This window comes from Poecilia reticulata, linkage group LG2, assembly GCF_000633615.1.
Source record: "Poecilia reticulata strain Guanapo linkage group LG2, Guppy_female_1.0+MT, whole genome shotgun sequence".
Lineage (NCBI taxonomy): Eukaryota > Metazoa > Chordata > Actinopteri > Cyprinodontiformes > Poeciliidae > Poecilia > Poecilia reticulata.
In genome coordinates this window covers 26,482,593-26,499,998 of record NC_024332.1, presented here as the reverse complement: position 1 = coordinate 26,499,998, position 17,406 = coordinate 26,482,593, and the positions used below count along the sequence as shown (strand labels likewise).

Here is a 17,406-nt window from a genome sequence, read left to right as displayed (position 1 = left end):
CTAGACCACTCCAAAACCTTCCATGTTTTTTTTAACCATTTAGAGAGGGACTTGCTGGTGTAACTTCATAACCTTTTCCAGACTGATAATGTCAGTGACTTTGTTTCACATCTGTTCTTGATTTATTTAGATTTTGGATTTGTGACGTCTTCTTGCCTACTTCATGCTGTCATTCAGGTCCTATTCAAGGGTATTCTTGATTCTGAGTAACTGAATCAAAAATAAACTTGATCTCCGCTAACTTTAAACACTACACCAACGCTGTAGTCAGTTGAAGCTAATGGTTTTTGTGAAGATTTGGAACCGAATTACATTAAATATTTGTGCTTAGTTAGCAAAAATAGTCGGAAAATAGCAGGAAATTGTTAAAACTATGAGTTTTTAGTTTTGAAATGGAAAATATTTAGAGGATCTTATAGAAAATTATGTTTAGCTTAGTTGGAATCAACGTCCAAAAGCAACAAACTGACCCACGATGTTGTCTGGGCTCAGGGAGTTTGCGTGGCGTGACCCGGAGCTGCCAGAGGTCATCCACATGCTGCAGCATCACTTCCCCTCCGTCCAGGCCAACGCCGCCGCCTACCTGCAGCACCTGTGCTACGGAGACAACAGGGTGAAGGTGGAGGTAAGGTGACGAGGCACGCTGGGTGGCGGTCTGGATAAAAATAAGTCGATGCGTCACAGACAAGCGTCACTCTGCGAGAACCTGCTGCTGTTCGAATTTCATGAAGTAAACGTGGTTATATTTCTATATTCAGGATGTTTATTCAGGATGTTTCATTTTACTTTCCTTTATCCATCGCTGCTCTGGGCATTTCTTAGCCTTCAAAGTTTAAATTTGACTTTTTATGAAAGGCAGCCAGATTCAGAGCCAAAGCACCATCTGCTCCAAAGAAAACGTCACCTGACATCGGAGCCAAATTTTCTCTGCTCTGAAATCCTGCAGCCAACGCTTTCACTGTGGCTTCATATGCAGGAGGCTTTTAATGTCGCAGCATTTCCTTGAAAATGAGTCGGGCTAAAAGGATTAATCAACTAATTTAGTCACTGATTAATCATTAACTGGAGTGTACAGATTGAACAAAAGGGCAGAATAACTCCCTCAGATTAGAAATTAAGTCAAATCTGTACAAAATCTACATAGACATTTTGCATTTAAGGTTAAAATTCCTTCTTTTTCTGTAAATTAGCTAAACTCATAACTTCTAAAGTGGTATAGCTTCACCTGGTTCAAATTATGTTAACAAAATAATTCAGTTTAACCCAAAATTCAATTAAGAAATGTTTTTTATCTGTATCCATTGTTACAAATTACAAAGCGTCTGCTAAAGGAATGTTACTGCAATACAATGTTTATTTTCTAAATTAAAAATGTATTCAATTATTTGCGTCTTCTAATGTATTTCTAACATTGTATAAGAAAGGCTTAAGTTATAAAATGAAAATGTATTTTTTTTTTTCATTTGGCATAATCAATAGGTTAATCAATAACTAAAATAATTTAGTTGCAGCCCTAAAAATGAGGTTTTAGTTTTACTTAAGACACACGACAATCAAATTATTTCAACCACAATTGAAACACAGAAGAAGGAAAGGAGGAGAACATATTTCAAGATGGAGACAAGATGGAGAAAGAGATAAACAGTCAGCTGTTCAGTACTTTAAGAATAACACAAACTGAGCTGTTTGGTTTTGGATGTGTAGGTGTGCCACCTGGGAGGGATCCAGCACCTGGTGGATCTACTGGATCACAAGACGCCAGAGGTCCAGAAGAGCGCCTGCGGAGCTCTGAGGAACCTGGTGTACGGCAAAGCCACCGACAACAACAAGGTGGCGCTGAGGAACTGCGGCGGCGTTCCCGCTCTGCTGCGCCTCCTCAGGAAAACCACAGACAACGAAGTTCGCGAGCTCGTCACCGGTACAGATGTTAGCTTCGGCTAACCCTGCTAAACTTAGCTTAGCTATCTGCAGCTACATCACGTTACTATTTGATACAAACCAGAACAGCAGCTTTCCTTATGACACAATATGATACGATATGTTGTTACATGTTTCAGTCATCCAGTACAATGTGTTAATAAAAGAAATAAAAAAAGACATGAAAGCTAGTTTAAAAAAATAAGAATGATAAAAAATAAATAAAAGGGTTAAAATATTTTTCCGCACAAACCTGCAGCTTGATCAATTTATAGTCTCGGTGAGTTCAGCCTTACTTGCAATCAAATTATTTAAGCTTTATGTATATTTATTATATCAGACATTTGATTTCAGCACCCAAATGACTAAAATCTGTCTCCAAACGCGAACGTGACCGCCTGAAATCCCTCTGTGAGGTGCGTGGGAGTTCTCCTGCTAGCGAGGTCTGTCGGCCAGCTGGCCAGCTCGACGACTGCGCGTCGCTCTGCGGCGCCGCCTGACCGGCTGGCTGGCTCGCAGGCGGCGCATTAATCCGTGGATTGGCTGTTCGGTGGGAGGTGAGAGTGGCAGAGGCTTAAACACTCGCCGCACACTGTTGGCGGAGCGGATCTCGGCACAGCCGCCGGGACAGATGCTCAGATAATGTGCTTTGGAAACAGGACGGCGCCGATGGCGCGGCGCATACTGTCGAGCACCAGCGGATCTGAAGCTGCTAGAAACACAGAGACGAGTCCTTTCACTGAGAGAGCTGCTATTCTTAAACACTCAGCTTTGGATTGGGCTGATTACAGAGCAGGCTGCTCCGTTTCTTTGAAGATGCTCTTCAACAACTCCATGCACAGTGCTTGACGTTCACAGATGTACCTGCACGGTTAAAACATCACTTCGTTTTCCCTGCTTTATATGGAAACCAAGTGTTTCTGATCTTGTTTCTAAAGCAAATATCTTAGTGCAAGATCTCAATGTTTGTTTCTGATTGGTCAGGCGTCCTGTGGAACCTCTCCTCCTGCGACGCGGTGAAGATGACCATCATCCGCGACGCCCTGAGCACGCTGACCAACACGGTGGTCATCCCCCACTCGGGCTGGAGCACCGCCTCCCACCGCGACGAACACAAAGTCAAGTTCCAGTCCTCCATGCTGCTGCGCAACACCACCGGCTGTCTGAGGTGAGCCGCGAATCAAACCCTCCCCTCACAACCTAAACTAAATCGTATTCAAAGTATATATAAAGTATTGCAGAAGTATTCAAGCACATTTAACTTTCTTGTATTTTCTTTCACCTTTTTTAGACCTACAACAATTTTGTTCTATTTTTACTTCGTTTTGTTAAAATATTAAAATTTTAATTTATTGCTGAGCAGGTAAATAGAAAATAATCGACTCACCATTAAATTATTTATTGTTTTAATTGAAAAATAGAAATGAGTTGGAACAAGGTAGAATGGCCTAGTCAAAGTTCACTCTTCAATTTTGCACACACAAAAAGAATTGTTCAAAGCTGATAGATTTACAGCTGAAAACTAATGTAACCAGGGTGCATAAATATCAACATAAATCACACATCGTTTGTTTTTATTTGAAAACTGTCTGTTTATCTTCCACCTGTCTATTATGCTTCACTTTGTTTTTGTGTGTCACTTAAAATCTAACTTTTTCAAACTTGTAGTTATAACATGGAAAAAGTTCCATTATTTTGATTCTGCCTCGTTAAGCTGCTGAGCTGCTTGATGTTTTATTACGTTGATCACTTCCATCTGGATTTATTTGTCATCTTAACGACTCTATAACTCTGCAGATTTTATGCAGCTGAAGTGTTAAATGAGGTGCGTCTCATTTAAAAGCTTTTCTTGTACATTTATTAATTTAAGGAGAATAAAAATCAGCTGCTTTAAAGTGTAAAGTGTGTTTATCCAAAGTTTAGCTGGTGCACAGATTCTCCTGAAACTCCTTCCTCTGCAGCCTGCAGCGCTTCCCGTCATTCACGCTGTGCAAGCTGTAGATTGATGGTATAGAAATGCATTGTGGGAGTTCAGTGCTGCTGTGCGGTCGTTCCGCTCCTATTGGAGGGGCGGCTCCCTCCTCTCCTGTATCCGGGCAGGTTTCAGGCCACCCTGTGGGGGAACCCGCGCACTGCAGCGCCGCCTGAACCGCCGGTGTGTTTGTGTGTCAGGAACCTGAGCTCGGCGGGGGAGGAGGCGAGGAGCCAGCTGCGCTGCTGCGAAGGCCTGGTCGACTCTCTGCTGCACATCCTGAAGGCCTGCGTCAACACCTCGGACTACGACAGCAAGGTGCCGCCGTCATGCTTCTGAATTTATTCCCAGCTGGAGAGAGGCTGAGGATCAGGGCCGGTCCTAGAAATGATTAATGCAGGGGCTGCTACTGGCGGGAGAAAGGGGGCCATTTGTTTAAAAAAAAAAAAAAAAAAAAAAAAACCATGAAAAAGTTTGAACAACAACCATTTTATGTAAAAAATAGAAAATCAATATTTATTTGAGCAATTTAAAAAAAAATTATTAAGGGGGATATTTTTATTATAGGGTTCCTGACACAAAAATGAATAAAACTGAATATATAATGAATAAAATATATTTTTTAATTGACTTCATCCCTATTAACACAAAAAGAACAACAAACATAAAACACTTATATGTATAAAAATAATCATTTTATTATTATTATTATTATTATTATTATTATTATTATTATTAGTAGTAGTAGTAGTAGTAGTAGTAGTAGTAGTAGTAAAGCTTTGGGAAGAAGTCTGACAGTTTTTGTTGTTTTTATCAAAGGTCGTTTAAGATTTATCCATATATTTAATATAAGTAATGATTTATATTATATAAAATGTAACAAAAACAAACAATTTTATGGAGAAAACATTTTAATTTAACAGATCAACAATCTGAACTTTTTAGAAAATTTATTTTTCTATTTATTATTAATGGTGGACTCAGATATTCATATTAGGGAGCCTAATACTGGTGGCTCATGCAAAGAACATATTAAAATATGTTACAGTTAGATTTCATTGAGTTAAGCATATAAAAAAAATTTTTTATGCAAAACCAAAAGCCTGATTTGTTCTAGCAGAAAGATTTTACCTCCCATTGTGGTCCTAAACATATATAGAAATAAAAACTTTATGTGGTTTCTAGAAACTTTAAATAAGAACAACTTTGTGTATTGCTTAAAACTAAAACAAAACAATATTTATCTTTTGGCATGGTGTAATTATTGGATTAAAATTCAGATTTTCCAAATATTTTCATGTGGCGCCACCTTCAGGCACAAATTATAATTCTTTATTGTCATACAGCTAAAAAGGAAAAACCTTTCTCCCCTTCAGATTGTGGAGAACAGCGTCTGCACCCTGAGGAACCTCTCGTACCGCCTGGAGGTGGAGATGCCGTCCTCCCGTCTCCTTGGCAACCAGGAGCTGGACACCCTGCTGGGTTTCTCCTCGCCGGTGAAGGAGCTGGACTACCTGTGCTGGGGGAAGAGACGGCGCGGCAGGAAGAGGGGCGGCTGGCCCGAAGGCAAGGTACGACGGCGGAGGAAAGAGTCGTTTCCTGATCTGATTCCTGAGGTTTATTGACGTCCTCTCCGCCCGGCAGTGGGACGGCATCGGCCCCATCCCAGGTTTCTGCCAGTCTCTGAGGGGGGCAGAGCTGCTGTGGCACCCCATGGTGGTGAAGCCGTACCTCAACCTGCTGGCTGAGAGCTCCAACCCGGCCACCCTGGAGGGCGCCGCCGGCTCCCTGCAGAACCTCTCTGCCGGAAACTGGAAGGTAGAACATCTCAGTTCATCACAACTTAGCATTCTTTACTTTTGAGACAGTCCAGCTACAAAAAATACAGAAAAGACAAATAATGCATTACAAGATATTCTCAAGCTCAAGAAGTGTAAAAGCAGTAACAAAATAAAAAAAAAACATCCCTAGATACCTGGATGGATATGACATTGAACCTGATTTAATGCACATTAATTGACACTTCTTTGAATTCCAGAAAACTGCAAAACAGCCGAAACACTGAGTTCCTTTAAATCTGGACTTCCAGCGTTTTTGTAACATTGTAATCTTTCCCTGGGAAATAGAGTTGTAATGGTTAATTTATTTTGATGGTTTACTTATTCTTCTGAGATATCGAAACTGACATCATGATATTGTGACTATATGCTTTGTAAAATTTGCCTTTTTATGATTCAATAAAGATAAAATTATTATTTTTTAATAATATACCATTCTTATAGGCGCCATCAACCCTCCCCACCTCACTAAGGGACATGGGTGTTAGAAAATGGATGGATGGAATTTACCGTTCTTCTTTTTCAGGAAAAGTAAACTGAGTCATATGGGAATCAGTTTGTGTTTTTTATCTGCAGTTCTCCGCCTACATCCGAGCTGCTGTGCGTAAAGAGAAAGGTTTGCCCATCCTGGTGGAGCTGCTGAGGATGGACAACGATCGGGTGGTCTGCTCCGTCGCAACCGCACTCAGAAACATGGCGCTGGACAGCCGCAACAAGGAGCTGATCGGTACGAACACACACTCCAAAGACAAACTGCAGAAGCAGCACCTGTATGAGATGAGTATGTCTGAATATGTCAGGAAAGTACGCCATGCGGGACCTGGTGAACCGGCTGCCGGGCGGCACGCCCTCGGTGCTGTCCGACGACACGGTGGCATCGGTCTGCTGCACACTGCATGAGGTCACCAGCCGCAACATGGAGAACGCCAAAGCTCTGGCTGACAGCGGCGGCATCGAGAAGCTGGTGGACATCAGCAAAGGACGAGGAAAAGGGTAACAACAGAGGCTGCTTCCTTCATGAACTTTGAATTAAAGATGAAGGGCAGAAAGTGCAGCAGGCAAAAACATGATGATTAACAGAAGTGAAGCAAGCTGTTTGGCAAGCCCAGTGCTCATTGTTACAGTACAGCAAGTCCAGCACTCAAAAAGCCCAGTACGGCAAGTTCAATACATATTTAATCATGTGTGGCAAATCCTGCACTTTTTCCAGTATGGCAAACCCAATGCCCACTTACTCCAGGATAGCAAATTGATTGCTCACATGATCCTATATGTGAAGCTCCAGGCTCATATACTTCATTACGGCAAGCCAAATGCTCAAATAGTGCAAAATGGAAATTCCATCTTCATATCATTTAATCATTAAACCCAATGGCTACAAATCCAGTATGGCAAACTCAATGATCACATATCCTGTTCACATACAATATATTGCTAAAAGTATATTTTCTTGTTTTAGTATTTATTTCCTGTTATTTTTTAGCATTGGCTTTTTGGCGTACACTGAAAGTAAAATAAGGTTCTTCATGTGTTACGGTGTTTCAGGTACTCAATGAAAGTAGTGAAGGCTGCTGCTCAGGTGTTGAATACACTGTGGCAATACAGAGAGCTGAGGAGTCTCTATAAACAGGTGGGTGGAATATTTAACAAAGGTTCCTGTTAACGTTTAAAACATTCCAGTTACAAGCTTGATCTTCCCAGTGAATTTGACTTCTTGTTGTGATGTGTCACATGCAAACAGGACGGATGGAACTACACTCACTTTGTCACCCCAGTGTCCACCCTGGAGAGAGACCGCTACCGTTCCCAGCCGACCCTGCCCACCAGCCCTCTGCAGATGTCCCCTGTCATCCAGTCAGGTATGAAATGTGAGATAATCCTCCATAATTGACCCAACTTTAAGGTAAACATTTCCTGCTTTGTGTTCACCACCAGGTGGCAGTGCAACATCCTCGCCCGCCATGCTCGGGATAAGAAGACACAGCTCAAACTACCAGAGGGCGCAGTCATCTATGCAACTCGACACATATTATGGAGACAGTTTACACAAAAGGCAGTACACAGGTTGGTATTTTGGTGTTCCTCAGGGTTGTGTACCTGAGCCACTAATGCAGTGGTGTCCAAACTGTTTCCCCTGTGGAAAAAACTGGCTAGTTTAAGCTACAAAATTCATAAAATTGAAAATGCAGAAAAAGGGCTTTGAACTGTTACCTTATTAATGGAAAAAGACCATTTCTAAATGTCTGTGGGCATCAATTGTTTTATGTTTTGTTGGCCAAATTTGTACCAATCTTGACTTGTGGTTGAAAATCATTTCAAGGGCCACAAATGGCCCCTTGGCCACACTTTGGACACACTTGTCCTCCTGTTTTAATGCTAATTTGAAATGTCTGTTGACAGGGTCAGACAAGAAAACTCCCTATTTTATTGGGACATATTCCTCGCAGTCAGGAGAGGATATAAGAAGATCACAGGTAAGAACTAACTTTTATGGATTTTTAGTGATATTTCTTTATGGAAAAAATTATTTCACTCCAGTATTTCTCCGTAGCACCCAGAGCCATTCTACGACGAACCCGACAGGAAGAACTACAACAGCTACCGAATGTACCTGTCGTCGCCTCAAGGCTACGGCGAGGAGCGCTACGAGGACGAAGCGGTCCACCTGCCGTCCTCGCCCGACGGCTACGCCACCCAGTCGCTCCGATTCAAAGCCAACACCAACTACGTGGACTTCTACTCCACCACGCGGAGGCCTTCCAGCAGGGCCAACAAGTTCACCGGGTCCCCCGACTCCTGGGTGTAGGCACAAACAAAACTCACACGCAGTGTGCGTCCAGCTTTACCGTGCGTTTCTGTGGGTCTTTGTGCGTGGGGAGTGCACTGTAGCGTTTGTCTGGGTGAAAAGTTGCGGATGCATGTGAATCTGTGTTGAAAATGGGCTGAAGGACCAGGATCGAATCGCTGTGGGTTTGACGAAGTCGGAAACTAAGTAGGAAAATCCAGAACTTTATCAGTTTAAACTCAAGGAGTTTGGTTTAGTTTGATTCTTTGGAGCCAATCAGATACAGCGTGAGGGGAAAAACGTTTCAATACTTGAAATGAACTCATCATTCCTGACACATTTTCAGCTCTAGTTCTGTGAAAAAGTATTTTCAATCTTAAGCCGGATAAATACGGATTTTGCTTATTTTGAAAAAATGTAAGTGATTTAAAAACAGGTTTTTTTTAATGCAGTTTCTTAATTAATGGGTTATGAGACTTTTTAACAATTACTTTTCTTTTCTACCCTCCTGTAATATCTGGCTGTACTGCAGTTCTAACATCTTTTAATTTAGATTTAGTTTGCTGCTCTTGACATGAAGCTGTCCTTTGCTGAAAGCAGCAATAATTCATAATCTGTGCAAACTAATATATCCTGGAAATGTTGAGCTTTACAAAAGGGAAAGGTTTTGCTAAAAATAAGTAGGAACCTTTCATTGTGTAGATTTTTTTCTTTTCTGAATTAAAATTAAAAGCTCACTATCTCTGCATGAGTGGAGTCAACCCAAAATACTTGGAATAAAAATCCTAATGGTTTAAACTGCATTTTTCAGATTTTTAGCGCCAAATCCAAGATACAATCCATAATATTTTTAATTTTATGACAAATTTTATTTATGAACAGAATTTAAAGCCTTCTAGATTCTCTAAGTGGCAGATTTTTGGGGGGAAATCTCTGGAAATGTCTTATTTTTTTCTGTTGCAGGCATTTTAATAGTCTTATTTTTGTCTTTTTGTCACAAGGTGCATTTGGTAAGAAAAATGACATGAAAAAAGACTGAAGCAGCCCTGACGTCACTGTTTACTGGAGTGTTTGTTCATGTTAACTGACTCATTTTCCTCTGCAGTAAAAATGTGAAGTGTGTTGGCTTTATAACATAGATATTGTCTGCCACTGTTTCATGGACACAAGAGAGAAGGAGCTTGTTGCAACCGGGAATCCTGGGAAAATCTGGGATTTATCTAAGCAAGGATAAAAGACGCCTGGAGAAAAAAAACCCGGGTTTGGAGACACCTATCATCACTCTGAGGAACCTTTACAGACTCAGAACCGGAGTTACGACTGTAACTTGTCACTTCATGTTGGCCACAAGTGCAGTAAATATATCATAAAGTATGTTAAATATGTGCAAAAAATATGTGAAAATCTATTTGTACAGATACACTGGAATAACTGTCCTGTTACATTGTTGTATTCAATATGTAGAAATTTCTATGTGATTGTGTGGATAAGATTTTTCTATTATTTATTGATTATTTTTATTAATTTAATTGTGATCTGACCAAAATACACCATCTGTCTGTTCTGTCCAGAGATGATGACAGTAATGTGCAATGTTAAAGAGGGAAAATATATGTATAGGGATTAAAGAATATATCATAACAATCCACTGGAATTTAAGTCTTTCTTGACAATAATTATAATCCCAAAGGCCTAAATGTGGTTTAAAAAAATCATCAGGTTTTTATCCTGAAAAAGGTTTTACTACATATAGTAAGTTGGTGACACCATTCTACTATCATCATAATGCAGATATATGAAGGCAGGGTTCTTGAGTTATTTTGAAATGTTTGTAATTTATTGAACATTATTTCTTTTGTATTTATAAAAGTAAACACAAACTATTTAGAGAGTTTTAAACAGAGGATCAGGAACTGAAGCCGGTCATGTAGTGAACAACGAGCTTCCAGAAGTTACTGGATGATAAAAAGTATTTCCTCCATTCTGGGTCTTTTTCTTCTGTCCAGATCATTTATTTATATCTTGATAAATCCAGTGGAAATACAGAGGAGATGATAATGATCCTGTAAAGGTGATTACAGTCAAAAGACATTTTTACACTAAGATCGAATCTTTGGAGGGAAAGAAAACTAAACAAACTGACGGCTTTAAAACTTTACACAGTAATGTCTCATTTTTAGATGTTATAACTTCATTATTTTTTACCCTTAATTTTTCTACTAATCTGCAGTAATGAAAACGTTTCCCCTGTTTGCTTCTCAGGTTATAAATAAATGTTTGAACTGGTTCAAACTGGTGACAGAAAGAAACATTTTCCATTATCATGAAGTTTGTTTTCTTAAGGCTGCAGAGCCGACAGGCTGGAAAACCATCAGCTGTCGAGTTCAACCTGACCAATCTGTCCTGATCTGAACCAAAATCAGAACTAATCTAATCTAATTTTAGATTAGATTAGTCAATCTAATCTAAAATTAGATTGACTAATTTTAGAGATTAGTCAATCTCTAAAATTTCATATTTTAAGATTTATAAGAAGCAGTTTGTTAGAAAATGCAGCAAAGACAATTTCTACGTTAAATTTAAATATTGTAGAGTTAAATGTGAGGCCGTCTGTGTGACAGATGAACCTCGACCCAAACTGAAGAATGAGGAAACATTCCTGCACAGCAGAGACAGAAACATCTTCCAGTAAACGCCTACAGTGATTAAAACCTGTTTGTAACTCAGCAGGTTTTTAACTTTTTCATTTGAAACGTTTGAAACAAACCAGTTAAACAACTTAAAGCCTCCAGGCTAAAAGAGCCCAAAGCTTAAAGAACATTATGTTCAGAATGAAAGAGGTTCAGGTGAGAATCAAAGTTTCCTTCAGTTCAACATTAAACACCATTAAATAAATTCATAAAATCTGTATTTGATCATATGAACATATCAGATGGTCGTGTCAACATGTGGAGAAACTTCAACATTTCAAACTTCTTGGTTCTGTTGGCTCAGATTAGAACAGGCAGAAAATATTATTAGTTTTATTGCTCTTGTGTTTCTGAGCAGAAATTTGTTGTTTGTTAAAGTTCTTTATAGATAAAACTGAAAATCTCCATTAATTTAATAAAATATTGATTAAAAATTCTAAATATATTTAAAACATAAAGAACATTTAAACTGAAATGTGAATTTAATGTTTTAAACATTAAATTTCCAGGTATCTATGATCAGACAGGATTCTTTCAACAGGTGAACACACCTCTGCTGTCAGAGGGGGCGGAGCCTCAGGTGGGTCCGGTTCAGGTTCTGGAGGATCAGGTCCAGTTCTCCAATTGGCTCCGACTCGATTTGTGTGAACAAAAGGAGAAGCAAAGATCTGATCAGGTGAGTTTTAACTCCACTTTATACTGGTTTCCAGTCCTGACTGGGTTTTCTCTCTTTGAGCTGCTGGTTCTGGTTCAGAGCTGCAGCTCCTGATTTCAACCAGGAACTCTGATTTTCTCTGAGTTTTTATCTGTAACCCAGACAACCAGCTGTTTGCTCCCAGTTTCATAGTTTAGTCAAACTGGTACCAGTAGGTTCTGAGTGTTTGTGGCCGGCTGAGATATCTGGGTTCTGGTTGGTGGATGGGAAATATTTCAATATGAAGTCAATAATTTATTGATCAGAGAGGATTTCTCTGGGCTTTTATCAGTAGAAAATCCAGATTGAATCAGTCTGTAGTGACAGAGAACAGCTCACATTTCAATCAATTATTGATCAATAAGAATCAAGTAAATATGTTTCATTAAGTATTTCACAAACAAATGGCTTCTACCGCTATAAAATTAAATTGTCTAATTTAAAAAAAAAAAGTTTGGTGCTCTCTGTCATCTTGCTTTGAGCTCAGATTCTGAGACAATTTTCCTCTATCAAACTATTTTTTCCCTCTTATTTAGTGGAAATATTGATGTTGATGAGATAACCTTTTTCAACCTTTATAGCTCCACTGTTGAAAACGAGGAACTAACATTCACAAATGACACTGAAATAAAATCCAGTCCAACATCTGGTTTGAGGTGATTCCTCTGGAGGAAAAATATCCCAACTTCAGAAGATGAGCTTTAACCTAACAGAGCTCTGTGGTTCCTCCTGTCAGTATGAGAGTCAGTGTGAGGAGGCGCCATGTTAGGAAGACGAAGTGGAAGCTGCAGGATCTTCAGAAGAAACAGGTCATGATGCTGGGCTACTGATTATCCCTCTGCCTGGACACAGGATCAATAGAACCAGTTAATAAACATATCTATGAAAAAACAAAATATTGCAGCCAGTGGGCTGAGGGAAATACAGTTCCATTTTGTAGCAATTCAAGAGCTACCAGCTTTTATCACTTCGCAAAACAATTCATCAGCACAGAAACTCAAAATAGTCCCCCAAGAATTTAAAACTACTTCCACTCCTGACAAGTGATTATGGTGACATAACAACACAACGCCCTCTAGAGTATTCAAAAACATGCATTGCTGTTATGTAGACCTGAACTGAGTTAAAACATATTAGTCATGACATGTTTTTTTTAAGGTTATGTTGGCTCTAATGGCCGTTCATTGAAAGTAGTTAGACAGGAAAGAGGATAATGAGAGAGGGGAAGACATGCGGTAAATGTCAACAGGCCGGGAATCGAGCCTGCGACCACCGCCACGAGGACTAAGCGCCTGCTCCACCACAGCAATCCCCGGTCGTGACATGTTTAATTAAACCCATGTGAAGCACGTGATCATTCTTACTGCCAGTAAGGATATACTTGAGCCCGACTGTGTGACGTCATCTGAGCAGTCATGTGACTTCAGGGAAAGACGTCTAGTTTCTATTTCATTAATAGAACAAAACAACTAAATATTTAGAGGGAGAAAATATAATCAGTTAAACAGGATCATTTCTTTAAATAGACCATATTTCCCATTTTAAATTGAGTCTGACTTCTTCTGACTTTTACTTTGGTCCCTGAACGTCTCTGAGTTTTATTTTCACTTTCCTAATTTTGACGCAGTTTGGATTTGCCGCCCAAATCTCAAACTATGGGTAAGAAAATTAACATTTCTTTCTTTCTCACTGGTTTAGATCTTTTTAAGGGTCGTTGCGTTTAGACTCAGCAGAAACTTCCGCTCCATAGTTCCAAATAACAGAATCCCAGCCGAAACTGGTAGGGACTGATGAAAATCTGCCCGCAGAAGAATACACGGGCGGCCTGGAGCTGGAAGACGTTCATAGGCAGGGGCGGATCTAGCGGGGTGGCAGGGGTGACAGTTGCCACCCCAAACGAGAGCCTCGCCACCCCTGTTGCCACCCCAGCTAGTGATAATGAATTCAATAAATAGTTATGGCAAATCGGACATTAAGCGCATGAAACTCTTTTTTCCCCGATAACATTGAATGCAACACAATGTAACCTGACAACCACTGCTGAGTAGCGGGAAGTGGAGAGAAGGACAGAGCGCGAGGCAGCAGCATTGATAGATATGTATATGTTACTGGACTGGACATTAAGTGATTTATTGTAAGTCACACATGCGCCATTGCTGTCCATTGAGTCAGGAATATTGGTGGTCAGGAAAATACTACAATAACGCAAAGAATCAGAACAACGGACGCAATGTTTAGCAGTTAATTCAAYCATAGATAATGGTAATAAGGGCTTCAGATTTCACAGGTGAGGAAAACTTATAATTTAAAGAAAAGATTGAACAAGTGAGCAGTGGGTCAGTTATACTAGCCTAACTGTCGTTAGTCTGCTACTGACTTTGATAACCTTAGCATGTGCTGCGCAGTTCGGTGTRTTTTGGTTCCGTTGGCACTAAAACAGGTCAACCCGCCACCAAGTCATCAGTAGAGCAGCTGTTTATTAAATCAGCTAATCAACCGCCGCTGTGCTCAGGCGAAAACTTATTAATAATCCAAATATAGACATTAAGCCTGACAGCATGTAACAGACTGAATGTTCTGTTTTAGTGTTTTTGCTACTTTTTTGTGTGGGAAATGTTTGTTTTTTGGTGTTGATTCCCCTGATCTCTGCTCTATGTGCTCGTTGAGCTGTTGTCTGTCGGTTGCCATGGCAACGGGTCCGCGTAAAGCCGACACACAGCGAGAAAAGGCAGAATAAAAGTTGTTGGAGCTATTTTTTTTTTATGTCTTTATCCATTTGAATTTTGTTACTTTATTCTTAAATTTCTATTTTTTGTATTATTTACAGAGTTTATTTGTAGGTTGATAATTGTTGATTTTATTTTGTTATTTTCTTATTAAATTCAATAAGTTTGGACATTGAACCTTGTTTTGCCTGTGTCTAGAATCATGACCCCAGTGCCTTAGTGGTGGCTTGGTGGAACTTTTATTGGATGTTTGACTTTGCGAACAGTCAGAAGTGGTTCTGTTTAGTTCTTCACCTGTTTATCAGCTTTATTGTACCTTTATTGTGGCGCTCTGCAGCCGCTGCAATTCCTAAAAACAAGCGACAAACACTGAGCTAATCCCCTGTGTTCTGAAAACATGCCGATATTTACAACAGTTGTCAAACTACAGCTCCTACAGCATATTTAAAATAAAACGATTGACGAATATAAGTAGATATTCACCCCTTCTTGGATCTTGACAGAATTAACAGAAACTAAACTGTTTATAGATTTATATCATGGAGAATTTATCAAACATCAGTTTTATAATCTTTATTTTAAGTCGTATTTAATAGATCCAATAACAAATGATGGCGCTACTAATATTTTTGTGACAGATTTCTCCTTGTCCTTTATTGGGATAAAATGGTTTTCTGGACACAATGCATGTCAATTGATATGCATATCAGTAATGCATATCAATTAGCAGGAGTACGAAAGATGTGAAAATAATTAACTACATTAAGAAATTGTATTTAAGCCTCGGTGCTACATGAAGCTCATTTTGAAACAATGCAAGTTAAAAACAATATTTCGTATTGTTTTCAATACGAAATATTAAAAACAAAATATATATATAACATAAATATTTTTCTAGATCCGCCCCTGTTCATAGGATCCGTATATATTTATATTAAATACTAAATACTGTGGAGGTGAAACAATGTGATATTGATGAGAATTGTAACATTTTATAGAGAAATAAATGTCACTTATTCAAAACTCCACTTCAGTCAGAGTTAGTTTGCATTTGCTCCAGGAACTTCTTTGAAAAATCTATTTTCAGAAATACTTTTGTACGCTTTGCTTTTACTTTTACTAGAGTAATTTTACTATGACGTATTTCCACTCTTACTTGATTTTATTTGAGTTCTGAATCAATAAGCTTAATGTTTTTCTTCTCCAGCTGTTTTACTAACAAGTCGAGTGTCTCCTACGATTTTTCTCTCAAAGTCTCAGATTCATCAAGATTCGTCAAAACACAAAATGATCAATTATTTTCTACTCTATTCATTGATTCAACAAATCATTAATCATTTCAACATTTGATTACAACTTGATTTAGAAAATAAATTCAATAAAACATGAATATAAAATAAATTAAGTCAATATTTCAAACCTGTTTGTGTTTTCAGGTGAGTGGAGGAGCGCCACCTAGTGGCAGCAGGATCAGTGTGAGGACAGAGAGGACACAGTCATTCCCTCTAAAATGTCTCTTAGTGGGAAACACCAGGACCACAGGTGAGGTCATGACCTTTACCTGTGCAGGAAAGGTCAAAGTTCAGCAGTGGAATCACCAAACCGTCTCCATTCACAGGAAGCGATCAGAACCAGAACCAGAACCAGAACCCGGACCCAGCTGTGTTTCCTTCAGCGGTAACAACTCAAAGAGGTGAGCTGGATCTAAGTTTTTAATTTTTTAAATGTTCATGTGAGTCCAACAAATATTACCTTTACAACGTCGGCCTTTTATCACCTGAAGAAATGTTTCTCCTCTGAAATTTGACGATTTTATACAAATATATTAAGGTGATTATTGGAAAACAATCCAGTCCTGCTGCTAACAACCAGGGAGGCTTTTTAATCACCAATTCATTTCCAATATGACCTTTTTATTAATTTACAGGAGTCGTGCAGCTGAGCCCAGCTGTGTGTCATGGAAGAGCAACCAGTCAAAGGAATTTTATATTGAGTTTAAATCAGACCAGCCTCCAGCAGCAAAGAGGTGGGTCCAAAGGTTCTGTTCAATGTTCTACTGACATTATCATAAAATATACCAATTCTGGTCACATTTGATTTTCCGTTTTCTATTTTAAAAGGTCATCATGATTAAATGTTTTTAGGGACTTTCTGGGTCTTTAGTAACGTTTGGGAGACAAAAGGAACCTAGAAAACTCTGCAGCTGCAGAACAAGATGTGAAAGTTTATTAATAGGGAGAAAATATTTAATGATCTAAGAGCTGCATCACCTGCTGCTCTTAGATTTCAGCTCTGTGGAAACCACCTGTTGGAGCATTTTATGAATTTATCTAAAAAATGCTGATACAATGTTGAAAATCTGTGGATAAACATTAGTGGAGCTCCAAGATTAAAACGGTTGATTCCTGTAATTCTCTGATTATGGAGAAAAGTATGAATTACATATTTTTTTTACCTTTTAAATTGACTGATCTTATTAAAAATTAAATCTGCTGGGGTATGAATAATTTTTGGCTGAAATCTAAAATCAGAGCTAATTTAATTCTTTCTGCATAAAGAAGGTGGATGTTTTATTCTGTTCTGGATATTTAAACCTAAACCAAACAGACTTTTGCTGCTGTCTTTCTTTCAGTGTTTCAGTCACAATCATCAGAAAACAGATCCTAAAATATCTCAGTGTTCCTAAGTTAAACACCGATGGAACCTGTGCTGCCATTTTTAMGGTTTAGAAAACTAAAGAACTATTTAAAGCTAATTCTGCCTCCAATCAGCAGAGAAGCATCA

General features: G+C 39.0%; 1 protein-coding gene across 2 annotated transcripts in view; it reads left to right on the top strand.

Annotated features, from left to right (window-relative positions):
* The window catches only part of LOC103457508 (plakophilin-4-like), a 32,878-nt gene extending 22,720 nt beyond the window's left edge, over window positions 1-10,158 (top strand). For both annotated transcript variants that reach the window (XM_008397702.2, XM_008397693.2), the window contains exons 10-22: window positions 493-625; window positions 1,705-1,918; window positions 2,902-3,085; window positions 4,090-4,207; window positions 5,266-5,460; window positions 5,534-5,707; window positions 6,304-6,454; window positions 6,528-6,720; window positions 7,273-7,357; window positions 7,469-7,586; window positions 7,663-7,791; window positions 8,128-8,201; window positions 8,279-10,158. In XM_008397702.2, coding sequence (XP_008395924.1) covers window positions 493-625; window positions 1,705-1,918; window positions 2,902-3,085; window positions 4,090-4,207; window positions 5,266-5,460; window positions 5,534-5,707; window positions 6,304-6,454; window positions 6,528-6,720; window positions 7,273-7,357; window positions 7,469-7,586; window positions 7,663-7,791; window positions 8,128-8,201; window positions 8,279-8,533 — 2,023 coding nt within the window. In that variant the 3' untranslated portion in view covers window positions 8,534-10,158. The remainder of the gene's footprint in view (window positions 1-492; window positions 626-1,704; window positions 1,919-2,901; window positions 3,086-4,089; window positions 4,208-5,265; window positions 5,461-5,533; window positions 5,708-6,303; window positions 6,455-6,527; window positions 6,721-7,272; window positions 7,358-7,468; window positions 7,587-7,662; window positions 7,792-8,127; window positions 8,202-8,278) is intronic.
* The last annotated feature ends 7,248 nt before the right edge of the window (window positions 10,159-17,406 follow it).